At 40.2% G+C, this 27,847-nt stretch overlaps 1 protein-coding gene across 4 annotated transcripts; it reads left to right on the forward strand.

The window, feature by feature from the left end:
* On the forward strand, window positions 1–27,594 carry MDM1 (Mdm1 nuclear protein). Of its 4 annotated transcripts, none has more exons than XM_056340706.1 (15): window positions 1–225; window positions 1,149–1,254; window positions 3,660–4,021; window positions 4,491–4,622; window positions 6,668–6,823; window positions 8,887–9,020; window positions 11,164–11,263; window positions 16,248–16,286; window positions 16,648–16,823; window positions 19,180–19,458; window positions 21,231–21,379; window positions 21,503–21,633; window positions 22,612–22,870; window positions 23,954–24,022; window positions 26,300–27,594. In XM_056340706.1, the coding sequence occupies exons 1-15, from the start codon at window positions 178–180 to the stop codon at window positions 26,404–26,406; spliced, it is 2,247 nt and encodes a 748-aa protein (XP_056196681.1). In that variant the 5' UTR covers window positions 1–177; the 3' UTR covers window positions 26,407–27,594. The 4 variants fall into 4 exon arrangements, with proteins under 4 accessions (XP_056196681.1, XP_056196679.1, XP_056196680.1 ...); XM_056340704.1 differs by lacking the exon at window positions 1–225 and adding an exon at window positions 711–833; XM_056340705.1 differs by lacking the exons at window positions 1–225; window positions 16,248–16,286 and adding an exon at window positions 711–833.
* Window positions 27,595–27,847: the final 253 nt, after the last annotated feature.

A 27,847-nucleotide genomic window follows, 5' to 3' on the forward strand; every position in this document is an offset into this window, starting at 1 on the left:
GTTTAGTACTTCTATCTCAACCGCTTAATTTACCACCTTCTCGGTTCACCTTAATTTGATGCAATCCAAGAGTCAGGATGGAATAGCAGCGGGAAGGCAGCCACAAAAGTGAGCCTGAGGGACGAGCTGCACAAGGTGGATTAGGATCTGCTGACCGCGGCGAGGTCAGGCCAGGTGATGGAGGAGGATCTGCAGCTGGCATGCCACCGCACAGGCTCCAGAAAGGTAAGGGGTCTTATTTTTCCTCTCTCTAAACGCTGTTTTTGTGCCAACGTAACGCTGCCAGCACGGGCATGTTGGTTTTTGGTGTTATTTTTTAACCGGGCAGCCAGTATTCCCCTGGCCTTGCGCTACATTAGCTCCGCGCGCCCTGCCCGGCTGGCTGACAGGCTGCTGGGCGAACACGCCTGCCCGTCAGCCTCCTCCAGACGGGCAGCACGGGCGGCACAGCGTCCTTACCCTGACACAGGTCGGGGAAAAGGCTTTTAACGTGGATAAGGCGACGGCCGCGCCCGACCAACATGGCCCCCGAGGGCAGCGCTGTGAGGGCGGGCGACGGCCGGCCCCGACCCGCAAGGCCCCAGAGGGCTTCGCTGTGAGGGCGGGCAGCGGCCGCGCCCGGCCAACATGGCCCCCGAGGGCAGCGCCGCGGGGGGATGTGGCGGGGGGATGTGGCCGGGCCGGGCCGCGGCGCTCCCCGCCCCCGCTGGGCGGGCCCCGCGCAGGCGCCCGGGGAGACGGGGCGGGCCAGCCCGGCGGCTTTGCCAGGGAACGGCGGTGTTGACGGCCGCGGCCCGGCAGGCCCGCGCCCCGCCATGCCCGTGCGCTTCAGGGTGAGGCGGCGTGGGGCTGCCGGGCCGCGTCGGGGGCGGGCCGTGCGCTGCCCGGGCGGGCGGGGCCCTGGGCCTGGGGGGCGGCGGGCCCGGCGGCGCCCCGCAGCCGGCAGGAGGAGGGGGTGCAGCCGTTCCGGGGGTGCCACCGGCGAGGCGGGAAGGGGGAGATCCGTGCCCCGAGGCGCGCTGCCCAGTACAGACGGAACGAGTTCAGTCGCGGGGGTTCGGGAGGGATCGGGCTGTGTTTGTTCCCGAAACTTTACTCGGAGATACAGACAGGCCTTTTGCGTACTTCTCGGTACTTCTCTGCTGCAGGGGCTCAGTGAATATAAGAGAAACTTCAAATGGAAAAGCCCAGAGTTTTGTAGCCCTTCCCAGCAGCAGAAGTGCCTGTGGGCCGGACTGCGGTCGGATCAGTTCGGTAAGCGCAGCCCGAGCCGGCTGGGGTCGGGTCGAGCCTGGGCCCGGCGGGGGTCGGTGACCAAGGTGGCTCCTTGGTGCCTGCAGTTCGTGCGCTTCACGCTGTTAAAAGTACATTCCTCGTCATCATTTACAGGGGTCCTCAAACTACGGCCCATGGGCTGGATACAGCCCCCCAGGGTCCTCAGTCCGGCCCCCGGTATTTACAGACGCCCCCGCCGGGGGTTGGGGGGGGGAACCAAGCAGCCGCAGATGACTGCCTGCCACTGCATCCGCGCGCCGGCCCCCTGGTTAAAAAGTTTGAGGACCCCTGATTTAGGATATGTTTTTGAGTGCCGTATTCTTTCTGGCTACGCTGAAGCTTTCTTTGCATATTAGTGCTTTTAGTGTTAGTAAAACCTGAAAAAATACGTGGTTGCTGCCCAGGTGCGGCCTAAGTTGAGTCCCAAAGGTGAAGCGCAGATGCCGTGTTAACCCATACATTACCTGTAGTGATGGAAACAGTGAGTGAAATTCCATATTTAAGAGACTAACTTTGGGCAAAGTCTTATACAAAGTAAGATTTTTGTGAAGACTTAACAGGAACAACTAACTGAAAAAGATGAGCACTAAAGGAAAAAACTTGTGCTGTAGTCTAGGAGTTAGGGCTTGTAGGCATTATGGCAGGGGAATGTGGGGACTGGAAGCAAAAGACAAAGGAGGTAGCATCTGGATTGAACGACCCGTAGGGAGTTGAGGCATAGGAGTAGGGTGGAGAATGACGACAACTGCAGCGCTCTGAAAAGGAGCGGTAAAAAGTAGGAATTATTGTAGTGGAACAAGACAGATTAACAAGAGAGTGCAGTTCAGTGCAGCGGCACTGTGCAGTCGGAGTCCAGTATATTCATTCCCACGATGTGTTAACTCTTCTAAATTACAGCCTAGTAATTAAGAACTGACTACTGGGAGTAGGGCTTGTTTTTAGTTGAGATGCTAGACATTTTAATAAATAATCTTTTCTTGCTAAACACTATGCTTTATATATATTACTGCTTTCTTCCATTACTGCAAAATACATATTTCTTTAACCTTGCTTTCCCTAGTGTATGGGTGCCTGTATTTAAGAGTATAATGTCCTTGAATTCTGAAACACCCAAGCATCCAACCACTAACTTCTTTGTAAAATTGTAATCCATACTTCTTTTTTAGTCAAACAAAACTGCAAATTTTACAAAACTTGCAATAAAGTCATGAGTTAGCAGTACAGCAATTTTTCCTCCTCACGTTGTAGTGATGTTTTTGTCATGCTTGGTGCATCTTTGCATTCATTTTCACTCCCACCTCTTCTGGCCATTTAACGAGCTATGTCTTCAAATGTCACTTGTCACCTCATAGGACTTGCAGGCTTTTATTGATGGTTCACTTAAGGTGCTTCCTGTTGAAACACAGTTAGCAGTTTTGAGAATGACTTGGAACATCACCACAAAAAGTTAACAGCAGCAGGTGCTCTGAGTTCCTTCCTGCTGCTTTTCCAGTGTTTTTCTGCTGGAATTATTTCCTACCACCTGTATGTATGTGTGGTTGGGCATCCAGACATTCTGTATACCTTTCACTGTAGGTTGTTCTCTCTTTCTACATTGCATTTTCATGAGATGGAGGTTTTTCTCTCTCCTAAGAAACTGTTTCTTTCAGCCAGTTAGGGGTCTTCACTTATTTTTCTGTTGCAGTTGAGCGGTTTGCAGTTGGATTATGATTTCCTGCTCTAAATGTGCTCAGTTACTCAATGCTTTTCTTAAAATGGTGAGGTAGTGTTATTTTCATGTGCATGTGCGAAGGCCAGCAATTCTTTACAATAACCTGATACCTAGTTTTGTTACATAGTCTTTTTACAATTTTTTAATTGTTTTTTTGTTTGTACTGTAAAAAGTCACCAGCTGAGATGTTTTTAAATCACAGTTGTATTAGATGGATAGGGATCTGTCAGTGTCCTATTGCAATCGGTGAGAACCTGTTCAACAAGTTGTGTTGTCCATGTGTAATGAGAAGTATTTGTGGCATACTCTTACTGCTGCAGATTGGTTATTCTGTTAACTGCATTCTTTTCACTGTCTGTTAATGTTGTTGTTGTTCGGCTCCCAGAATCAAGCTGCAAAAGATTGTCCTGGGGCCATATTTGCTTTCTAAGGTTTTATCCAACATGGGCCTGGAGCACCATGTTCGCATCCCTCTTTAGTGGAAAGAAAAGGCATTTGCAGGTAGGAAGGAAGGCAGAATTTCATAGACATGCCCATAATTCATAGGCTGTCATTGTTCAGATCCTAAAATAGTTTTTTCTAGTAATCAGTTGTATGATAAACTTCCAGTTTATTCTTGTAGTACTATGTGTTCAATAGAATGTTTTTGTTAAACCTAATGTGTCTTTTTCAGGAATTGCAAGGGAACCAAAATTCATTTCCAAGAGAAGGGTACCTTACCACAATCCACAGATTTCAAAGTTCTTTGAATGGACAGCAGATTGTGATTTGAATGACCCACTTGAAGCTGAAGCTGTTACGACTGCAGAGGGTCACACAGATGACAATAACAGTGCTGTGAATCAGGAAAAAATTGAAACACCAGAAGGACCCAGACTCCCCCCAAAAGTTCAGTCACATTCAGTAGATTGTAGAGGTGAAACAGCTTTTGCCCTTGCAGAAAACAACATGAAGAGATCACCTTCTGCAGCTCCACCAAATCAAAATGAAGCATTTTCATCTCCAAAAAAGGAATTAGAAAAAATGGGTAATGGGGTAAGGGAAGATTTGGGTTTTTTTCTGGTTGTTGTTGTTTTTTTTTTTTTTAATTGACCAGTATAAAAATTACTAATCTGATGATTCACAGTAATTTAATGCACATACACCAGCCTGTGTTGTGTAACTCTGTCTTAGTTCTGTATTTTGATATTCTACATTGCAGCTTTGCTGTTGGGAGAACAGTACTTTTGAGACCAGATTTTAGTTCCACTTAGGTCAATAGGAATTTGCCCTTCATGTGCCATCACTACTGATTTCAGTTAAACAAGGATTTAGCCAATAGTTACAGACTTTTTGGGGTTGTTGGCTGTAATGAGAAAATGTGCTTTACATTCATGTAATTCATACAACTGAAAGCTAAACCAATGGTTTGAAAGTATGCATCGAAAGATACCTGACTTGCAAAACATTCTAGGAAAGGGAACAATTGGTGTTGTTTTTTGTTTTTTATTTTTTATGTTGTCAGCTTCACAGAGATCTTCAGAGGAAAGCAGGCATGAATATTTATTTAAATACTTTCCCCAGAAATTCTGAATATCAAAGCCAGTTTGTTTGGAAGAGCCCTCATGAAAAGTCACCAATACTTGCGGCTGAAGAGGTAACTTTAAAGAATCCAAAAAGTAAATATTTTCTTTTATATATCAGCAAAGTTGCTTGTCTTCCAGGATTTCCTTGCTTGCTCTTTTAATGGGGGAATGACAGACTTGAATGTTGTTACATGATTATTATTTTTGGTTTTCCTCCCAATACACGGAAGTATTAGACTTGTTTCCCTGTTATTCTTTGTTGTAGTCAGGCCTAATTACTTGTTCTGCTTACGCCTGGTTGTATTCTGTCCTTTCTAACAGGACTGTTTTCTTCTGTTTGCGTTAATTTACCTTAGGGACTGAGATCCTACTCAACATTACCCTTAATTTTTATCATTTTCATGTTACCTAGTATATAGCTAATCAGCAGAGGAATGTTCAGGTGTTCTGTATTGTAATAACATATCTTGCCACTGAAATCATTCAGGTTTCGCTATTTATTCTCATGGTCTTTTATGGGTTAACACAGTTTCTTACTCTCAGTCTCCATCTCTGTGCATGTATGCTTCTAAGCCCTAAAGTGCCTCTCTGTAGTGTTTTTTCTGTCATGAGGACTGCTTGTGTTTATAGGTAGAGGCTTCTGATTTTAAGATCCTCCTGTGGCATTTTAATACGTCTTATGAGTGTTAGGATTTTCTAGGATTGGAAATGCTGTTATTTCTAATTAGACCACAAGGATGTGTTTTCAGTTCATTGTTACTGGGGTCAGGACTTAGGAGAGACAGTCCATCTTTTGGTCATTCTTCAGTATAAAATGGGCACTTTGCTCTTATTTTGCCTTCTATTTCTTCACTAGGAGCATATACATTAATGGGATTGCTACAGATGGTGCACTTTCTGTTTTTACCCACAGGTAGCAGATTTGTTCTGTAATGGCTTGCAGAGGCAATAAATGTTGATAAGTAGGATCAATCACTATCCTGTCTTTTTCTGTTGGACTTACTGTGAGATACCTGTTTCCCAGCAGTCCCTTATCCAAGGAAAACTCAGTGAAATGCATGACAATAGTATAGAAGCCAAAGGACCGTCTGAGGAAGAGGCAGGTGCCAGAAAGTCACCTTATGGAAAATTTCGTAGAGAATTCCATTTGATTCTATTAGAAATCAGTTTGATAATTTCATTATTGATGCTTGTGAACATTGTGCTATTTCAGAAGAAAGACTGTGGAATCTAAAATAGCAAACTTCTTTTCACAGCTTATACAGAATAAGACGCCATAAGAATAAGTCTGTAGGGACTACAAATCCTTAGATAAATAGAACTTTGCAAAAATTTAAATATATATGAATGTTTGCAGGTTCTAAACTTAAGATGAGAATTTAGTGATAAAAATTATACATCTTAAACAACTGATACTCTTTTCATTGCTCTTGATGTGATGGAGAATATACCTGAATACTGAATAATGATAATACCTTTCCCTTGAAGAGATTCAGTGAAAGTATCCAAGGTAGGTTATAAGTCAGACCTAAACTGTCACAGCAAAGCTGGGGAAAATGTATGCTTGTGACATATGGCATGATGTTTTAATTGGGCACCCCCATGAGGAGATGATACCTGACCATGTATTGGGCAAATTCTCTACCTTGATTTGTGATACAATATTGATTCGAAAATAGTGGATGGCTCAAATTGCCCAAGCCCTAAGCATCCAGTTCTAAAACACAGAACAGTTGTCTGTTACTTATGGACTGGACATGTACTGAGGACTCACGGCATATGTTTTAAAAAATATGATCCTACATACAACTCTGAAGGTGAACTGTCTTACGAAATAAACAAAACCTCTGTTAGTGAGCTATAGTAAAAACAGCATTTGACCACAGGTTTAATGGTGTCTGACATGGTCACTTTTAAATGTATTTTTATCAGATTAAGTTTCTCTTCAGTTTGTCCTAGAACTTAAATTAGTCTGCATGTGCTGTATTTGTACGCATGGCCATCTCTCTGCTCATATGTGAGTGTGTTTGCATGAATTATTTAACTGGTTTTGAAAATTTAGCCTTAAGTTAAGCAACTCACACTCGTATACTTTTTTGTTTTCTTTCCCCCTAAGGTTATTTGCAACACAAGTAAATCCATGCCTCCATCTAAATCTCCTGCAATTGCTTCTGAAACTGCATATGAGAGGAATTTCAAAGAGTCTTCTCCTGTTAAAGGTCCACAAGACAGAGATGGTTCAGAAGAGAAAGAATTTCCAGTTTGTGAACAAGTAAATATTTCCCTAAAAAAAAAAAAAAAAAAAAAAAGACATTAGTATACTTCTATAATTCTGATGGTTCTTTTCTGTAACGTGGGGGTGGGTTTATTCAGAAATTTTTTAGTTACATTTTAGAGCTGTTGCTAATGGACTGGACTCAGTAGTGGTTTAGTATAAAAGACTGAAAACAACACTGTACAGCTCTGTTTGCTCTTAGGGGTTTCTTTAGCGGGTTCTGTAGTTTCTGTAGTGCATTTGTTTGGTGTACAATGACATTTTAAGTGTGTTTTTCCTGTCACCTTAATTTATGAGTTTTCAAGTGGTTTGTTTTATCTTTTTTTCTTTTTTCTTTTTTTTTTAAATTGAAAATCGAAATACTGGTTTTAGTCATTAGGATAGTTTCTAAAATATAAATCTTGGATTTATGCTCTCTTTGGTACCAGTGTAGTCTCTTGGTATGCAGGAGGGCTGAGTGGGAGGTCTGGAACTTTTTGGATCTCATAAATCAGACATAGTGTGAATTAAAAAAAAATACTTTGGTGAATGGAAGATGCCACAATTGGAACTGATTTTCAGTCAGTAGTAATTTGAAGAAACATGGAGGCAGGGTTACAATTAATTTCCCTTTGCCTTGATAAGTTGCAAGGTAAGTAACTGTATTTAGCACAGGGCTGTAACAGGGCGTTGTGTAGCCTACATGGGCTGTTACTCAGTTCAGAACATTAAAATGTCTTTTGTGAAAGTAATTTGGCTGAGGCCTTGCATTTCCTTGCCTTGCTGTTGGCTTGGACAAACTTAAGTGGACTTTTAGGAAACATTGCTACGGCTGTTTTACCAGATACATTTAATGAAAATGGAATTGTTTCAGACTGAGACCTTCTAAAACCAGGTGAGAGCAATTCAGACTGCATGACAGCTAACCTGTTTTGCAAGGTGGACATATGAATGTCTATGTTTGTAGCAAGTTGCCAAGTGTAGTGTTGTCTAAATTTCTGCAGGTTAGCTAACCATCCTTCAGGTAGAAGGACCACATACAAGTCTCTTCAGTACCCATTTCTGTTCCCTGATAAAACAGAAAGAGCCATTGTCATTGCCCATTGCTGAGCAAAATGCATACTTAATGTGGACTGCCTGTAGCTCAGTTTAAACCGTTGGTACTTCTGAGGCTCTTAAAGACAATTGTTGGCTTAGAGACTTGATCATTTACAACTCATAAATCTCATCTGGGAATGAGGAATTTTATGTCCCTTTTGTCTCTTTTAGCAGATGTGAAGAAAGCTTGAAAGGCATGAAGCTTTCAGGAAGCATTTCTTTGTAATACTGGAAATTCAGGTTATGTTTTCCCAAGAGAGCTAACAAAATGAAGGAAGAGAAGGCATGAGAAGGGAATTTTGGTGAAAGTGTCAAAACCTTTTTGTTTCTACTGGTGTCTCTTCTGTGATTAATAATTTGAAAATGTTTTGGGGGATTTTGGTGGGCTTTTTTTTTTCTTTTTATTTTTTTCTTCTTCTTGAATTTGAACATTATGTGTGAAGATCTGTACCTGAATCAGAAATCATGCTTGAGATTTCCAAGAGGATAAAATAAGCAGGAAAAAAAATATCTTTGATGTGAAAACTGAAGGAGTCAGTCTGACCCTTTATTAACCAGAATGGCAGCAAATTAAAAAGTTGCCTTTTGGTTTATTATGAATGGGTTTATATTTCTTGAGTATAAAGCTAAGAGGTTGTGGTTTTTTTTTTAATTACAAATTCCAGAAATATACATGTTAAATCTTACACCAGGTTAGAATGCACAGCTATCATTTTATTTCTGTGTTTTGTGTTAAATTCATTTTATAAAGCATACAAAATGGATTGTCAAACTGGCTGAATGTTGTACTCGGAACCTTAGCTTTGGCATTTCGCTAATTTATTTTCGTATTAACAAAGCAACGTAATATTCTTGTTTGCATTAAATATGCAAAACAGCTAACACTAAAAATAATCTTTTTGTGAAAACTTGATGTCAAAAGGAATATGAGGGTTTTCAGATTGTTAATTAATGTGTTATTTTTAAAATTATCTTTGCCTTAGAATAAGAGGGAAGAACCATTTCAAAAGCCAGCAGAAGATGCAGCAAAACAAGGGAAATCAGAACAGAAACATCCTAAACAAAAAAATAAGCAACATACCAATCCAAAGCCCTTCTCTGTACATGCAAGTCGTGGGTATGTATAAAATAGGAAAAATAGCTTAGTGAATAGGTATATGGCAGCCTGATGTTTAGAATTATGGATGATGGATTTTAACAACACCATACTACAGCTAGCTGCAGGAGCAAATGCCCCCTTGCAGTACTGGGATTGAGCTTCCTGTGGGTACATCTAAAGATGGTGTTAATTTCCATCCCCTTTTTGGGGCAGTGAGAGTGGAAGCTTATCGTGAGTGAGAGTGTGGTTATCCACACTCGTTCAGTTGAGTCTTTTGATGCAATAATAATATTACTAATAAATTTAACGTGCATGAAATTACACTGGTGTAGTGCTGCTACTTCAGTGAGTGCTTTGGACGTTGTAGTCACCTTTGAAACTGCTCTCCCGTGCTTGTTTGTCACACCTTAAAACTGTGGTGATTGTACTTCACGTATGTTTTTTCTAGTCTGTACCACCACCTGTCCCAGAGTAACAAAAGCAAACACATGACGTAAAGGGGAGGAAAGAAATCTGTCCCATTTAGGGTAATCTGACAAGCATAGAAATAAATTAAATTGTATGTTACTGAGCACTATCAAAGTATCTTTTTTCTTCTGCCACACACCTACATTGCAGGAACTGAACTCGTTTCCATTTTCTACATATCTGAGATATGCTAAGAGAAATAAAAGCCCAGAGTGGATGTAGGTTTTAAAATGCACAAATTAATCCATCTCTGCTGTCTTTGTGCTTACTGTATGTCCCAGTGATTGCTTTCATTTGCATGACTTTCTGGCAGCATTAAGGCATTAGATTAAAGATAGGAGAGGAGACTTACCTAGGTCTGAATGCTGTTGGATATCAGGAGATAATTACAAAATGATCACCTGGAATTCTATGAAATAAAACTGCTTTTTTGGAAAAGTGAGTGGCTATAATGTAGGCAAAACCCTTAACTCCAGTTTTCATAGCTCTTTGATATATTAGATTGTAGTCAGTTTTGCAGTGAGCAGTGTGTAAAATTCTTGATCATTTGCTATGACTTTTTTCATTTAAGGGCAAATTTCTGCCTTTACGCCTTCAGTGTGGTAGCACAAGGCAAAGTTTTCTAAAACAGTCACTGGGCAGGTAACTGGCAAAATGTGCAGGTTCTCAATATGCAGACAGGACTGTCACTTTGTATGCAAGCTGTATTGCATGACCTGCTTTTGCAGCAGAATGACTGGGATCAAGGCATGGCAGTGATGTGTTTTTTGAGCTAATCCATTAATTTTGCAATCAAAACTGAAGGAAATTGTCAGTTTCAAAGAACAGCACATATGGAAAGAAGGGGTTTTTTTGTACTGGTATTTTTCTTTTTACAAGGTGCATTTTATTCTTTGACTTCAGGCCTTTATGATCCGTTTCGGAAGAAGAACTGAAAAAGAGAGATTAAAATAAAGTTAGTAGTGTTCTGAAGCAAGATTAAAAACAAAAACCTGTTCAGATTTAAGCTGATAAATCCACAGTTCAGTGCTTAAGGACTTGAAGTATTGCTTATTGCCTGCTATAGGTTAGATGATGTTAATTTTTCTGTGTGTGGCAGTAGGGAAAAAGAATCCATCTTTTCAAGTGCTGAGGCCTTTTGAAGATCAAAGCCAGTAGGACCTACATGAATTATACTGATCATTGTTCTGGTAGTCAGGTGTTTCTAGCCCCAAGAGTTTACACACATACCCCCTCTGCTCTGATATGCAGAGTGCCTCTAGAGTGAAGTTCATAGAAAGAAAGGGCTTGGATACGTTAGTGCAAACCAGACATTTTAACTTAAATGCACCTTCCATCAGTGACTTAAACCAAGGTGCTGTGCTTTGCCTGAAGTGATTGAGACTGATGCGTGTGTTATGATCTGCTGAGACGGCTGTCAGGGCAAAAGCTTCTGGCAGAAGGGTTGTGAGGAAAAACCAACAGGAGTAACTACGGGAAGAGCCACCAGCTCTGAGCCTTTTCACAGCTTTCCTAGTTGTGTTGGTATGGATGAATTGTGTTTCAAAGCATGTCTTTCACATCTCAACCCTGGCATTTAAATGCAAATCTACTTAAGATTGTTGATATAACTCTTTTAAAGAGTATTCTGGATAGCAAGCTTTACTTTTTCCATCTTTTTTTTTTTTTCCCTCCCTCATTCTTGATTTCTTAGGAAGATGAACACTGAATATAGGTCAAAATTTTTGTCTCCAGCCCAGTATTTCTACAAAGATGGAGCTTGGTATCGTATTAGGAGTAAAGTTCCCAACCAGGTGAGTATTCTTAAAAAATCTGAAACCTGAGTATGATTTGTATTTTGATTTATAGATGCAAAATCTTTGAATTGTGGTGTTTATAAGATACAGTTTTGAGACTGTAATGCTCATGACTAAGCTCCCAAACATGAGTATACAAAGACAATTAGGTCCTGACAAGTCAGTATACTATATAGCAAAAAAAAATTAGAGATGATGTGACTTAAAGAATATATTAATGTGACATCCAAAGTGAGGGAGGAGTTTTGTTTCCCTTACACAGTATGTACAAGCTTTGATTGGGCAGGGCCAGCTCGGTTGGCAGATCCTCTAGCTGTGACTAACCAGGTGGCTTTTGCTGAATGTGTGTTCTGATGTTTGAAGGTCCCACCACCCATTGCTTTCAGTGTAGTCTTTAGCGGTCTGTTGTATTGTTGGATTTTCCTGGAGACTGGTGCATGACTGAGGGTGAGATACACCCACTCGTTGCCATGCTCTTTGGCCCAGGTGTCTATGAGGTTGTTTTGGAAATGAGCCTGGTTGTCTGACTCAATTCTTTCTGGGGTACCATGTCACCTTAAGACTCGCTTTTCAAGGCCCAGGATCGTGTTCCAGGCAGTGATATGGGGCACAGGGTATGTTTCTATCTATCTGATGGTTGCTTCTACCGTTAGCACATGGCACGTGCCTTGATGGGTTTGTGGGAGTGTGATAATAGTTGATCTGCCAGGTCTCCCCACGTTTATATTTTGGCCATCGTTCTCCATACCAGAGAGGCTTTAAACGCTTGGCTTGCTTAATTGCAGTGCATGTTTCGAATTCATGGATAACCCGTGCAGTAGTTTCCATGGTCAAGTCCACCCATCTGTGTTGCATCTTCTCTTTGATGGCCTGAGATCTGCTTGAGCCACATCAGTCTCGGCAGCCTGATCTATCTGCTGATTGCTTTGATGTTCTTCAGTGGCCCAGCTCTTGGGTGCATGAGCATGTGCGTGACATACCTTCACAAGGTTCTCCACCAGGGCAGTGACATCTTGCCACAATGCAACAGTCCAGATGGGTTTATCTCTGCATCCACTGTGTGCTGCTGAAATGTGAGTTTCCTCATCACTTGGGACCAAGCTGATGTGGAAGGTGGAACTGGAGCAAATGGCTCTAGGGTGTTGCTCTTTGAGATTTTAAAATAAAGTTCTCTGAGAACTGCAGTAGTAGTGTGGTAGCGTTCAGTTCTGTGTTTTCTCATTGGACTTAACCTAGCAAGTAATTTTATTTTTAGGCAAAAAGAGGTATATATTGAATACATACAAAATAATGAGAAATAGGTCTTGGAGTTTAAAGTATATCGTAGCATTCACTGATTTGTAATCAAATTTTGTATATGTGTGCATCAGGTAATCAGTTCTGTGCAAACAGCCTCAAGAGGATATTAGAGGACTGAAAACAAGCAATATTTTTATTTTTGTTATGTATTGATACATGCATTAGATTTACCGTAACTAAGGCTGTAGAATATTCTGAATTATTGCATTCAGCCTAAGTGGTATACAGAATGCTTCTGTAGAATATTATGTCATTTTAATGGCATGTAAGATTGAATGTTGCATCAGTTACATTCAAAACAGGAGCAGTGCTCAGCTTCAAGAGCAGCTAACTGGTAGGCAAGTAAAGGGAAAGGGATGTGTTGCCTTGGAGTACGTTGTGTTTGCGGCACAGCTGCCGGGAGGAGTCACTGCAGTACAGTCGAGGGAAGGAATGAGGGGACTGCAAGTGGAGGATGGATGTTCTGTTTTACCAGGCAGGATCCTTTAGAGGTTGTGTTTCAGAGATGTTGGAAGTACGTATGTGCACCATTTAATTAGAATGTATGAGAACCAACAGATTCCCACACTGTAGACTTTTCCATGGAGATTTTCTAGCTGACAGGGGAATTACAGGAGACTAGAAAGAAGTCACTTGGCAGTAGACATGAAGAATTAGAAAAAGAATTATCAGAATTTTTATGGCCTTCTAAATGAAGGAGTAGCTGGAAGAACCAAACTAATTTTTATAATAACAAATATTTATTGATGACAAATGTGCTTAGATTACACATTTGTGATTACATACATGTTTTTATGTATGCATGCTTACATTAGATCTTAGTATGAGTTCATGTAGAAGAGCCTTTTATAATTGGAATTACGTGAATTTCTCCCGTCTCTGTTAGACTTCAAACCCCATGCCTGTGAGCATGCGTGGTGGTTTAACCCCAGCACGCAGCTGAGCCCCACACAGCCAGTTGTTCACTCCCCTGCAGTGGGATAGAGGATAGAACTGGGAAGGTAAAAGTGAGAAAACTTGTGGGTTGGGATGAAGACAGTTTAATAGGTAAAGCAAAAGCCGTGTGCATGAGCAAAGCAAAACACAGAATTCACTCGCTACTTCCCGTGGGCAGGCAGGCGTTCAGCCACCTCCCAGAAAGTGGGGTACCATCGTGTGTAATGGTTACTTGGGAAGACAAGCACTGCAACTCCAAATGTCTCCTCCTTCCTTCTTCCCTCAGCTTTTCTTGCAGGGTGTGATGCCATATGGTATGGAGTATCCCTTTGGTCAGTTGGGGTCAGTTGTCCCAGCTGTCCCCTTCCTGTCTTGTGCATCCCCAGCCTGCTCACTGGCAGGGCAGTCTGAGAAGCAGAAAAGGCCTTGATGCTGTGTAAGCATTGCTCAGCAGTAACTAAAATATCCCTTTGTTTACGAACTCTTGTTTTCAGCACAAATCCAAAACATAGCAACATAGGAGTTGCTATGAGGAAATTTAACTCTATCCCAGCCAAGACCAGTACAGCATATCAAACTAGTTTTGCTAGTAGGCAAAGAATTAACATTTAGCTTGTGTAAATGTGTTCCCGTGTAGGATTTTTTTCTATATGGCATTTTAAAATTTGCTGTTGTCTTGTTAGTATTTCCATATGCATCACTGAGGGTTATAATTCTTAAGAAGCTTCTTGTGGGTGTCGTAAAAGCAGAGAACCGGGTTAAAGCTTGGAATTTTCCAGTCTTCAAGACAGGTTGGAAGAAAAACAAGGTTAATTCTTAAAACCTCTGATAATACAAGAATAAAAATTGTGATAGACCTGATTCTTGGCCAAACTTGTTTTTCTTGTAGCATCCATCAACTTTTTTGTTTTAAGAACCGCACGATAGGATCCAGCATGGCTAAAATAGCAGGACTGAATAAAGTATTTCATTCACAGTTGAGATATAAGAAAGAATCTAGCCATTTGAGAGATATGTTAACAGCAGGTTAAGTGCATTGGTTTTATTGTAAAGCAACAAAGGTACTTTGGCCATTCACAGTATAGGCTGCCCAATAGTCCTTTTGGTTTCTACATGACTTGATTCTGGTTCCTGTGCTAATGCACAGACATGAAATGTTCTTCAAACCTGTATCTAACCTCTACATCTGGTGGGTTGTGGAGACTCACCCCTGCCAAAGGTGCCTGCAGAGCATCTCTCACTTAGTCTAAGTGATTAGATGATAAGCTCTGACTGATTCAGTCTGGTTTCCCCCTCAGTTGCGACCACACATGGGTAACTTTGGGTCTGTAGTTCTGAGCCCAAACAGGTGAACACCGTAATAGAATCCTGGTATGACTTTAGCTGTAGCAATTATTCCTGGACTGCTACTCTACAATATATTATTTTTTTTTCAGCAGTTGAATGAAAAAATCTCTTTGAATTATGCTTTTGAAAAATTAATGCAGACAATACATAATCACAGTAGGACTCTCTGGGGCCTGTGTCCTGCTGAGATAATGCTGCCCGCTGAGTCACTGAAGGACACAGTTGTCCTTTGTACTTCTTCACAATTTACTGGAAACATGGTATTCTTCCTCCCCCTGCAGTGTCCCGTTGCTCTGGATTTATATTCCTTCTGTTGTGTCTATCATAATTAATTTTTCATTCTTCTTGAAGTGAATAACCCAGTAAATCACTTGCACCTCAAACTTTAAACTGTCCTCTTAAAATGAGAAGCATCTATTTTTAATGGGCTTTTCTTTGGAAGTTTTGTGGGTCAAATTGTGGGATGTTAGCTGGTGTGGGCTTAGTGGGTTTCCATCTGCTGCATCCAGTTAGTTTTAGTGGGTTTAGCAGAATTTGGCCTGCTAACTCTGTTCGTTACAGGAAGAATGATGCAAAGTCTATAATGAAAGAAGACCAAATAAGAAAAGCTATGTAAATGTGCTAGGGGAAATGGGGAAATGTCAGTATTTGTTTCCTGCTCTTTGACAAAATACTTTTCTCCTGTGAACCATTTTTTAGTAAGCCAGAATTCAGACAATATCACAAAGTTATTTTAAATAACTTAAACCATAAAATTTTGTTGTTGCTTTTTCTTCCTGCACTTTAATTGTGTTTGGGTGGAGGACACAAATGGTGTGAGTGTTTAAATAGTTTTAACCATAAAAACGATAGTGTATAATCAGCAGTATAACCTCTAAAGAGAGGGCTCATCACTTTTATTATTTTAAGACTAAACCTGACATCTGAACAGTTTTGTATCTCATTACTACAGTTACTGGTAGCCTAGAAAGAATGATTTTTTTATTATGTCTTACAGTCGCATCAAGAGTTTTCATGTTATCATTAGCTCCTTGCTAAGTTTAATATAGCTAGAGACAGTTGCAGTTTTCACAGTTTGCAAACTCAGTATTACACATGCACATAGACCTGTTGACTTGAAATAATCATAAATTAGTGGTGAATGTACTTTTGAGTGCTAATGCATAGAAACCTAAATCAGTTTCCTCAAGCTTGGCAAGAACTGGTGAAATACCAGTGCTGATACTTGTTTTACAGCTATTAAACTGAATCTTAGGGAGGCAGCATAGAGCTATGTTGACAGATTTTTAGTATTTAATTTCTCACTTAGACTGTAATAAAGTTACAAGGGCGATAATAACAATACAGTGTTGAAAGACAAATAAGAAATTTAAAAATAATTCTGTATTCCTCTTTTTAGGCATCTCAAAACACCCTAAATTCCATGTGGTATATGGAGGTTGGTTGCATTTAAGTTCCTGTTTCAGTGTTTGGAGCACTTGTCTGCTGATGGAAAAATTAGAATCCAGCACTAAACTTACTCATAGTTGTTGCATAACTTTTCGTGCTAATTGAATGAATAATTGACAGTCTTGCTTTGTCTTCGTGGCTCAAACAGGCTTACTAAATACATACTTTTGTTATTTTTGCTTTCCTTATGTTGCATTTACTGCAGCATGCAGTGTTTGTGCTGTGGGTGGCCCTATTTTATGAGTAACTTGCCTTTCTCCTCTAGCTGCCATTAGCTAATGCAAATACTTTATAATAGCCTATTAGTGAACTTTAAACAGACATGCAACTCATGAAACTTTGATGTGTAGGTGAGAGAACTTCGAGAAAGAGCAAAGGCTTACAGGCAACGAGTAGAGGGAACACACTTCTCCCGATATCATCTTAATCAGATCCTGTCCGATAATAACAGTCTTTGGGATGTGTCCTCAAATTCCAGTTCAGAAGAAGGCATCAGCCACAACATCAGAGCACTAGATCTTGCTGGGTAAGGTTGTCGTTCCTGCCTATTATTCTTCAGCTTTGAAACAGAGTAAAATGCTGAATATAGACTTAGCATAGTTGTGAGATTTTGGATGTTTGACTTTATTCAAGATGGAATTGGACAGGGTGCTTGATCATCTCATCTAGGCTCCCTTTCCCCATAGAAAGTTGGACCAAATGGTCTTTCAAGGACCCTTCCAACCTAGATTTTTGTACAGTTCTATGATATGTAAATTCTGCAGAACAGATGAGGGCATTTGCCTTTTCACAGGTACATCAGTTGATGTGTGCTCAAATTGAAAATGAGGCAAAGTTCAGTCTTCTGGAAGAAGAGAAAGTTACTCCTTTATAATTGTCTACAAGTGCATATTTGGTGTGGCAACCTTAGTCTCATCAAGTCTGGAGGAATTTCACACTTGAGTCATACTGAAGTAATACTCTTCTTTCCAGTGGAATGATAAGGAAATATGTTTTGTGTACTCAGATGTTATTAATGTTCTTGTGCAGATTAATTAAACTTGTGGTCAAGTCTCAGACACCATTTAATTCTGAGATGTAGACTTAGGAACTGGAATGGTGTACATCCATTTTCTCCTTTCTTTGAAGGCCATCAGAATTGGCAGATGTTAAATCCCTTGCCAGGAAAATTCAGAATTAGTATTTTAGTAAAATGTACAGGCTGCTATTGCTGAAGCAAGGAGGAAAATAAAAGCAATTTGTCTTCTCTGAGATGTGATTTAAAAACAGCGCCCTGAGTGCCTCTCTTTGTAGTCCACTTAGACTGCGTACACACAGTAGTCCTCTGTGTGTGAGAGAGATCTACCCATGTGCATGACTGTAGCTCTAATACGGGTTAGTGGATGATGTGATGGAAAACATTATTTATTACACTACAATGTGTGATATTAAGTATGGTGTAAATTTTTTGGTTTACTGGTTTGATTTTTTATCTGTGAAATACACATCATAGAATCATGTAATTGTTTGGAATGAAAGGAACCTTAAAGATCATCTACGTCATCTGCCATGGGCAGGGACACCTTCTCTACTGGACCAGGTTGCTCAAAGCTCCATCCAACCCGACCTTGAACGCTTCCAGGGATGGGGCAGCCACAACTTCTCTGGGCAACCTGCTCCAGTGTCTTGCCACCCTCACAGTAAAGAATTTCTTTATAATATCTAATCTAAATCTATCCTCTTACAGCTTAAAGCCATTACCCCTTGCCCTATCACTACATGCCCTTGTAAAAAGTCCCTCTCCAGCTTTCTTGTAACCCTCTTAGGTACTGGAAAGCTGCTGTTCCCCAGGCTCAGCAACCCCAATGCTCTCATCCTGTCTTCATAGGAGAGGTGCTTCAGCCCTCTGATCATGTTTGTAGTCCTCCTCTGGACTCACTTCATCAGATCCATGCCCTTATTATGTTGGGGGCCCCACAGCTGAACACAGTACTCCAGGTGGGGTCTCATGAGAGTGGAGTAGAGGGGGAGCATCATCTCCCTTGACCTGCTGCTTGTGGTTCTTGTGATACAGCCCAGGATACAGTTGGCTTTCTGGGATGCAAGTGTATGTTGCCAGCTCATGCTGAGCTTCTCATACACTAGCATCCCCCTAGTCTTTCTCCTCAGGGCTGTTCTCAATCCATTCTCTGCCCAGCCTATATTTGGGCTTGGAGTTGCCCTGACCCACATGCAGGACCTTGCACTTGGCCTGGTTGAACTTCATTAAGTTCTCACAGGCCCACCTCTCAAGCCTGTCAAGGTCCCTCTGGATGGCATCCCTTCCCTCCAGCGTGCCGACCACGCCACACAGCTTGGTGTCGTTGGCAAGCTTGCTGAGGGCACACTCAATCCCAATGTCTGTGTTGTTGACAAAGATGTTAAACACCACTGGAAGATGTTAAACAGATCCTCTTACTGATCTCATTTCTGTGCACTGGGCTAATTTATGCAGATTTCTGGGAGCAGCTGAGAGTTTTAAGTTGTGCCTAAAGAGTAGTTTCAAACTGCTTGGCTTTCAGAATTGTGCCGTCAGGCAGTCCCTATGCACGGAACTAGTTATTTTTTGAGCACTTCTGATAATCTAACTTGTTTAAATTGGAAGAAGAGCCCTAATTTTACATTGCATTTTTGGAAATGGTAATCCAGAAAGAATTTTCATAGACTAGTTTGAAAATGGGTTGTGCTTAAACGTCAGGTAAAACTTCAGTGTAAATTTAACCATTCATCATGTCTACTATACCACTTTTTCATATCTGAGCTGTACTTTTGGCAAAGGACTGAACTGGATGAATGTATTCTGCATAGACACATACATATTGTGGAAGTCAATAGTATGGAACACTGCTTTCTTTCTTACCTAGAATTTCTGAAAAAGAGACTGCACCAAGCCCCAGAACTCTGCAGCAACCTGACTCCCAAGAACAGCCACACCAGGACAGCACTGAGAAGAAGGACATGTCAGATGCTTTAACTGTTCCTGTCAAAAGGCGTTTAGTTTGGAGTGAACAAGAAGGTACTGAAGAAAGGGAGAATCAACAATCAACAGAAAAGGAAGAAGACCAAGATGAACAGACTGCAGTCGTGGCTCAGCAGTTAGAAGAGAAGAATAAGGATGCCAGTGAAGATAAGAAAATTGAAGGGTAAAGCTGAACTTTTTTGTGGTGTATATATGTAATTTTTTCCTCTAACATCTCAACAATTTGTAGGTTAACTCATTTTTGGTTTTAAATGAGATTTATTTAAGAGAGTATAAGTTGGTGTGACATTACTTTTGTTTTTAATAGTATGTTAAGGAATGAGAAGGTTCAAGACACTGAGCTGCTTGATGAAAATGGATCTGTCGTTAGGAATACTGGATTTCTAACTTGCAAGATGGAAGTATGTAGAAGCATGAGCAATGCTGATGGTTTTTTTTCCCAAAACTATAAAATTTGTAGTATGGGCCTCTCAGAACAGACTGTTCATTACACAGCAGCCAAGTGTAGTGAAAATTGAAGCTTACCATTTGCTTCAAATTGAAAGTGTAGTGTTGATAGGACTGAAAGGATAGGACGCATGCTAATATTGTACTTAAGCATCTGTTTTTCTTAAATATTCATGGGAAAAGATAAAGGGCTTGGGGAAAAAAAATAACTAGCATCCAGTAGTTGCAGGTGATTATGTTACTGAGCACAGGTGAGAAGATGGTGGAGCAGTATACAGAAATAATAAGAGGTCAATTCAGTATGTGCATAGTACAGTACGTAGCACTGTATTTGACTGTGGAAGGACCCATCTTATATCTAATTACAGAAGTCTCTGGCATTTTACTGTGCAAATTTTGCATACTTTTTTTCAGTAGAACAATATTTTAGTTTGGTCGATATTTAAATCTGAATAACTTTGGCCCTTGTCACCGTACTATCTAAGCATTTTGTATTCCTTACTGGGTTTTATCTTTGGTGTTTCAGGACAAATTAAAGGTAAGGAATTTTAATTGTCTCCTTTGGCGATAATATTCTGTATGTAAAACCCAGGCAAAGAAAAGACTGAGGTGCTAGACTCATATAGAAATTAAATTCAGGCTTTCACAACCATCATCCTGAAAACGTTTCTAAGTTTCTTTCTAATTCTAGAGATTATCTAGTTCATAGGTGTGTCTCTGAGTCTCTGATTGACATTGAAGATTTTCCTTCATCCCGCAGTGTGGTCGTGTGTGTGCTGAGATATGCTCTGGACTTGGCCGTGCAGAGCAGCTGAACACCTGCGCATTACCTGTGCCTGCTTGAGAGCTAGAAATGAGGCATTCTTTGCCTACATGTCCTAAGAGCTTGTCTAGCATGCACTGATAGGATCAGGTTCCTTGCACAGTGTGGATATGCAACCACCTGCTTTTGAAATGCACCTGGAGGAAGAAGACAGAAGTGGTAGTGCTGATGTGTTTAATAACCTGGGAGCTAGAGCGATTACATAAGCGTGGGATACTTGGTTTCAGTTCTACTACATTGACTGAAAAGAGTCAAACTCAGATTCCCACCTCTAAGGTGGCCACCGGGTTCAAAGTTTTTCTGGTTGAGTACTCTTTCCAGCCCTCCTGTTGAGTTTCTGCTAATGCGCAGCAATACATTCAAAGTTTATTGGGACAGAGGGAGCCAGAATTTGCACATTGAGACTGTTTATGTATTTTATCCAGTTACATTAAAAAAAAAAAAAAATACAGAAACTGTGTTTTAGAGGCTCAGGGGCTGGAATCCAGGACTCCCCATTGCAAACATATGTTTTAGCTACAGGCTGTTAGTGTTTTATGGCGCTGTCTTGCCGTAGGCTTCATTGTAGGAATGTATTAGAAACTAAATGCATGAGTGCAAGAACCTGAGTCCTTAGCTAATATTTTAGTTATTTCTCTTTTTTTTTTTTTTTTTTTTCTTTCCAGTGAGAATGCCTTAGTATTGAATTCTTCTGCAGCTGTGTCAGATTCTTCGTCTGTATCCTCGAGGACAGGCGGCAGGCTTCCTACTCCAAAGCTGAGAGCACTTGGTGGAGCTCAGAGGACTCATCATGATCTCACTACCCCAGCCGTTGGTAAAAAGACTTTTAAATGCAAAGCAGTATTTCAAGAACTAACTAAAAAAAAGGACATGTATGAATTGATTTATTAGGTTATTTAAGGTAATAAAGCATTTTTCATCTTCTCCACTACAATAGGAGGTGCAGTTCTAGTATCTCCTCCAAGATGCAAGTCTTCATCTTCACAGTGGAGAACACAAGGTTTAGGAACAGAGCCTTCTTCAGCTAAGCAAGGTGCAAGAGAAGCTTCAAAAAGAAGGTCCTTCCAGGTGAGTCAGAAAAGAGATTTACCATTATGCATTTAGGAATGTGCTTTTTAAGTAATTATGAATAATCTATTTAATAAATCGTTTTATTGAGTTGCCATTTACTATTCTAAAATTCTCAGCATCTGTGACTATAAAAGGCTGATGTCTGAATAAATAATTTTTTTTGTAGTGTTAAGCAAGGAGTTAAGAATTTTGGAGTGAGCTCCAGTTTGGTTTTTTCTGCTAAATGCACAGGATCTGTTAAAAAAAAAAAAGTAGATAAGTTACCATCAGGAGTTGTTCATTTCCCCATTAATGTTCCTGTAGCTTGCCACTGACATAGGGCACAGCTCCAGATTCCTTGACTTGGAAGAAATTCAAGGAGAGGTTGGCTGCCTATGTACAAGATAGGTGAATGTGCCATAATAGTTTCATTCTCCTTACTTTTGTGCTTCTTTTACTTCGCAGTTTGCATAGTTACTAAAAGGAAAATAGAAACATATAGGAGTTGTTTAACTGTCTTCCTCTCAAAATTGTGATTTTTTTTTTTTTTTGTCAAGTTGCACTTAGTCTGCATTCTACAAACACAGCTAGCATTTCACTGTGTATGTCTTCTGTACTTAAGTTCTGTAATAGAAGGAGACACAATTGCATGAGAAGTTGGTTATGTAGGTTTAAAATATACAAACACAGTTTTTTGCTGTGAAAAAAATATGCCTTTGGTTTGACCTGACTGGATTACTTTCAGACCGTGTTAAATACGTTATTAGGAATACATTTTCTTTAAGTTGTCTCACAAGCTTGAAATACTTATTCTTCCAGTACCTTCATGAGAAGTGTAACAGTGTAAGGCCAACATTTGGTGCATATGTAGGGATCTGTGCTGGAAGGCTGTATATGAGATGTTGGGGTTTTGTGGTTGGGTTTTTTTTGTTGTTTGTTTGTTTGTTTGGGATTTTTTTCTCTTTTTTTTTTTCCCCTTTTTCTATTGTGTTTTAGCCTGGTGTGGAAGTGAAAGCTGCTTCACTCCTTACCTCTCCACCTGCTGGGCTGGGAACTATGGATCCTCTGCCACTTAGGCAGCATCAGTGGTCTCCTAACAGTGTTACTGATGAGCAAGTTCCTCTTGCTGCAGCCCATCAAGAGCATTCACCTACATCTCCTGTGCTGAAGACAGCCAAAAGCTGCTCTATGCCTTACTGGAGTCCCTCTCGTCGTATTCAAGGGACTCTCAAGGATCCAGAATTCCAGCATAATGGTGGGTTTTGTGTATTAACTGGCTGTGATAGAGTGCTGCAGGATGGAAATGTCTACTGTGCAGTGTTCAGGACAAGAGAGTGCTGAGCTTGCTGCCTTACAGACTCTACAAAGAATGTGTTGTTTGTAAACAAAAGCTTTTCTACTATATGTTTAGTCTTGCTGAGGAACTGTGCACAACTCTCCACCTTAGTTTCACCTTTCACTAATGTTGTATTCTAATTGTCTGTTGTCTAATTTTGCCTTACTAGTTTCAAGAAGTACTTACTCATTATGAGAGTAATTTGGTTTAGCATGGACAGTTGTAATTTTTAATCTTTAGGCTACAACTGGATGCGTTTCCAGCTGCAGTTACCAACAGTGGTACGTAACTGGGGACCTTTATAGTGTCATGTTTTTTTGCAGGAGTTCTGGATTTCTGAGAGATAAGCTCCTTAAATGTTTCTGCAGGATATGCAAACAAAAAAGGCATATATGAAAGGTTTATTGGATATTGAAAAAAGCCATTTCTTGGCTGAGAAGGAAATTGTGCTGGAGCATTTCAAAGATTTTAAACAATGTTTAGGGTACTGGGGACATAAATTTGATAAAGAAAAGCACCCTTCACCCTGTTGTCAAAATAAAGTTTATGTGCTTAAGTCCCCCTTCCAGAAAGACTTTTTGTAGCTGCTTAAGGTCCCACAGTTCTTGGTCCTTTTACTATGAAGATTAGCTAAACTAAAGTAGCATTTCCATTCTAGAATGGAACAAGTAGCTCTCAGGTTAGGTAGGATGGTGAAATCCAGAGAATTTCCTTGGAAAGAGGTTAGAATCGGTGCTGTGTTCTAGCTTTCCACCTTAAGTACAGTTCACTAAGGTAACTTGTAGCACCTACCAGAGATATGTACCTTGAGAATAATACAGTGGAGTAAGTTTCTTTTACCTTAACCTAAAGGAGTCTTGTGGAGTTTTCGGTATGTTTGCCACTTATACAACTCACGTTTTGGAAATAGTGTTGTAACATTTTTAAATGTGCTAAAATGAAGTATTATCCTTTGTCTATTTTGAAATGATTCAAAACTGTGCCTTTGACTTTCTGTCTTAGGGAATGTTGGCAATCCAAAAATGAGATCTTTCCAGTTACCCCTTCAGGAAAGAAACTATAATGATCAAGGTATTTCTCATCCCAAAGTATTATTGTATCATGTGTATATTACCTAGATTAATTTTAAGTCTTGCACTATTGTGAGAAGTTTCTGAATGCAGTAAGTAATGCTAGTTTATGTGTTTGCATGAATAACTACTTCATTATTTCATCAAAATTGAAAATATTCATCCTAGTAATCTGAAGTGTAGATATGAAGGTGTCTTCTAGTATGAATAAATCATTAAATGTGGTTGAAAATTAAATAGACAATTGTAGCTCAATATAGTTGCTGTAGCTTGCTCGGTTCCATACCTAAAATTGTTGCTTCCTCACACATTTTTTTAAGCCTTTCTGTTGATAGCAACAGAAGCAAACTGCAAAATGATCACAGCCGAGGTTGCAACTGCAGTAACTTCTGTTGCAACTTTAAAAAGGTATCGAAAAATTTTAAATGAAAGATTTTACTTGTGAGACTTCAGCACCAGATATGCAGCATAAAATGATTTCTCTGGCTTTAATTTTCACACCTGTTCTTCTGCTCAGTGCATTAGTGGTGCTTACGGCATCCTGTTATTCTGATTGCTGTTTTGGCCTTTTTTTCTGTTTACTGTGAAGTTAACCTAGGGGAGCAGCCAGTGCACAGCCCACCAGTGCATCTTCCTGGCCCTTCTGTGGGCAGACAAAATATACTCAGTAGCGTGAGTCAACCAAGAGCACTGTAGCCTCATTAGCTTGATCTGCTATACATTATTTCTTTGCATGGTATATGAGGCTGAGCTTGGTGTGGTGCTGTGCTAGTTGCAATCACCTGTGTTTAGTTCAGATTAGAGTATGGGCAGAGCAAGCTTGTATCTGATTGCAGTTTATTTATAGATATACCCCAGAGCAACCAAAAGCTTTTTTCTGTACGCCTTGTGCTTGTTTGCTCCTTGGTTTTAACCAAGATTCTGGCTGATTCTCTATTTTACTCATTGCAGTTGACTGGAAAATGTGTGGGTTGTGCAGATGGCTCAGCCAAGCATCTGTGTGTCTACATAAAACATGCAAAATCCTATAGTAGTCTGCAGCTTCCCACAAGCTTGCTGCACACAGACTAAGTGCTGTAATTGCTGTTTCTTTTTTTTCCCCCTTTTTTTGCCCTTACGAGCCGAAAGATGATGTATGAGCTTTCAGAAACAGGTGCAATGTGCCAACTTACAGATATTTCATATGCCCATATTTGTTCATGTACATACAACCTGGGAGTTATTCCAATGACACGTCTGTTTGCAGAAGTGCATTTAGCAGTTTTCTCGTACATGGGAATATAGTTATTATGCATAGTGTATGAGCCGGGTATGGGCTGTTTAGATCACTGTATTTTAAGAATTTAGAAATACTGTTGAAAAGTTAATTGAAACACTGACAAAGTACAGGTCCTCTTAGGATTGAGTTGTGGAATTTTTTCAGGTTTTTTTTTTTGTTTTTTGGAAATTTTTTTGGTGGTGGAGGACAGGACTGGGAAGTAGTGATACCGTTCTTTTTAATCCGTTGCAGGAGAATGGGTGTAATTAAGGTCATTTTTCATAGAGAGCATCTTGACAGAGCTGTAGCAACATTTTAATAATGATGCTAAAGTATAATGTTGTGCTTTATCAGAGAAGCAGCGTCCAAGCTGCTTAATTTTAAGAGTTCTGCTGGGTGCGAAGTGGACCTTGTATTCAAAAGGAAGACCTTTCAAAAGTACATTTTTAAAGCATGCTTCTTCTTGTCTTTGTATTAAACTTCCTGTTTTCTTCGGCTTGTGACACAGTAGCCAGGTTTGGCATAGAAGGGCTCTTTTGGCAACATAGGTTCTGGTATTCTAGTCATGCGTTATTCTAAGGTTGTCTGCTTTGCTTGAAACAGTGGGTTGCTTTCATGAATACGTTATTATCAGAGTCTAGTCCATACAGACTTCAGTGGCAGAGGAGCAATTTCTGAGGTCTTCTGACACAGGAGAGTAAATGTAAAGATGACTTGGAGAATTGGGCAGTTCCCAGGTGACAGTAAGGATCTCTCTCATTCTTGAGTTTGTCAAGAGTTGGGCATGTAGCTCTCCTAAACTTACCTCGCAGCCTGGTAGCTTTCTAGTGAGATTCTTCTCCAGCATATCGGTTACCAAGTAATACAATTAAAGTGTATTGCGGTACTATTTTAGCATCTGTTGTGAAAGAGGGCATAAACATATTTGCACTTTCAAAGCCTGCCCTGAATGTCAACTGTGTTTTAATATGTATATTTAATCTTCGTATTTACTTTTTCCCTTGTTGCTTTTCATCACAGATGACAGGTTGTCTCAGATTTCTGCTCGCTCGGCAGCATCTAGCTCTCTTGCATCTCAGATACTGGAACGAGCTCAGAAGAGGAAGGATTTCTGGGGCAAGACATAATACCTCCCACCTGTTGTACAGAAGCTGTTCTGTAAAATTATTTTTTTTTTTTTTTATAGTTTGTAGTGTACATTTCAAAGAATTGTCATTGTAGATATCATGTAGCATCCTTTCACTTATGACTAATGTGGCCCAACGCTTAGGACTTGCCATCCCAATGTAAAATTTCAATATTTAAACCAGTGTTGAAAATGTAGGTCCTTTACATCTGAGAGTTATGTCTTAATTCATTATATCACAACAGCCATGTGGGGTTTTATTTTTTTTACAGTGGCACCTCTTGAAACCGAGATAATTATTTTTTTATGCAACCTGCGTGTTACTTTTCAAGGTATTCTGCTGCAGCTGTGCAGTATGACCTGGGACAGTATTCAGGGGCAACACCATCATTCACCAAACACCTCCCTTGATTTTAACCAGCTATCCGTGGTATGTTTGTTTATGTTACTTTATGAATTGTCAGTACAACACAGTGCTGTAACAAAAGGTTACTACTTACTGGTACTTTTAACCTGTTACCAAAAAATTATTTCTTAATGAAGCTAGCATGGAACATACAGGAGTTTAAGAAAAGGACACTTAAGTGCTAGGGTTTGTTCACGATCCACATTTTTTTGGCCAGCATGACTGTTACAATTCAATGTGTACAGTATTGCAGTTTGTCAGATGTACTGATGTGAACATTTGTCTTATTGTGGGCAAGATCTGTGTTCGGTGTTAATTTCAACTTCTGTAGAAAAAGCAACCTCAGCCACCTTAAACAGTGGCCTCCTCCAGCCCCACTTCAAACTCAGGGATTTAGGAGTAGTTGATCTCTGAAAGTAAATGCAGAAGAATGTTTTTTTCTTGACTTTGACATTTTAATTACCTCTCCTCCTAGTTCCCTGGTTTTGGGAGACTGACATACTGTTGTGTCAGTCACATTGTCACAGTGAAAAATGTTTGTGATTTATGCTGACAGCTTGTTTTATCTTTCCAAGTGATGCAAACAATTTAACATGAAGTAGAGGAAATAGGTAGCTAGCAGGCAGTTTGGTTCTTCTTGTGTGGCTTCAGGTTCTAATATTACTTAATTTGGAAATTTTATACAAGAAATATTTTAATTTTGTACACATTTGTTCACATTTTGATTTTGTATGCAATAATGTATGTGTATTACTGAAAATAAAAAAGGTTGTTTGATTTGTTTCTGTCCAGGTTATGCCAGATAAATTCATAGAGCCTTTTATGTTGGCACTTGTCTATTTAGTTATGTTTCACCTGTTCAGCTGGAGTATCTGTAGACTTTTGAAAGACAAGGTGTTAGCTCAGAACTGATATTCAGAAAGACTAAGTTACTAAAGCTGGATACTTGGAATCATGAATGCCGTACAGGTACTTGGAATTGTGACCCAGGGCAGATGGGTGCTACGCAGGCTGGAAAGCTGCAATGCCCAAAAGG

Source organism: Falco biarmicus, chromosome 5 (genome assembly GCF_023638135.1).
Source record: "Falco biarmicus isolate bFalBia1 chromosome 5, bFalBia1.pri, whole genome shotgun sequence".
Classification (NCBI taxonomy): Eukaryota; Metazoa; Chordata; class Aves; order Falconiformes; family Falconidae; genus Falco; species Falco biarmicus.

Bases quoted from the DNA above. Each gene is read 5' to 3' on its own strand.
- MDM1 (XM_056340706.1), top strand. From the start codon at position 178: ATGGAGGAGGATCTGCAGCTGGCATGCCACCGCACAGGCTCCAGAAAG. The intron at 4,623-6,667 runs GTAACTTTAAAG...TTTCCCCCTAAG, and splicing joins CAATACTTGCGGCTGAAGAG to GTTATTTGCAACACAAGTAA. The intron at 9,021-11,163 runs GTATGTATAAAA...TTGATTTCTTAG, and splicing joins TCTGTACATGCAAGTCGTGG to GAAGATGAACACTGAATATA.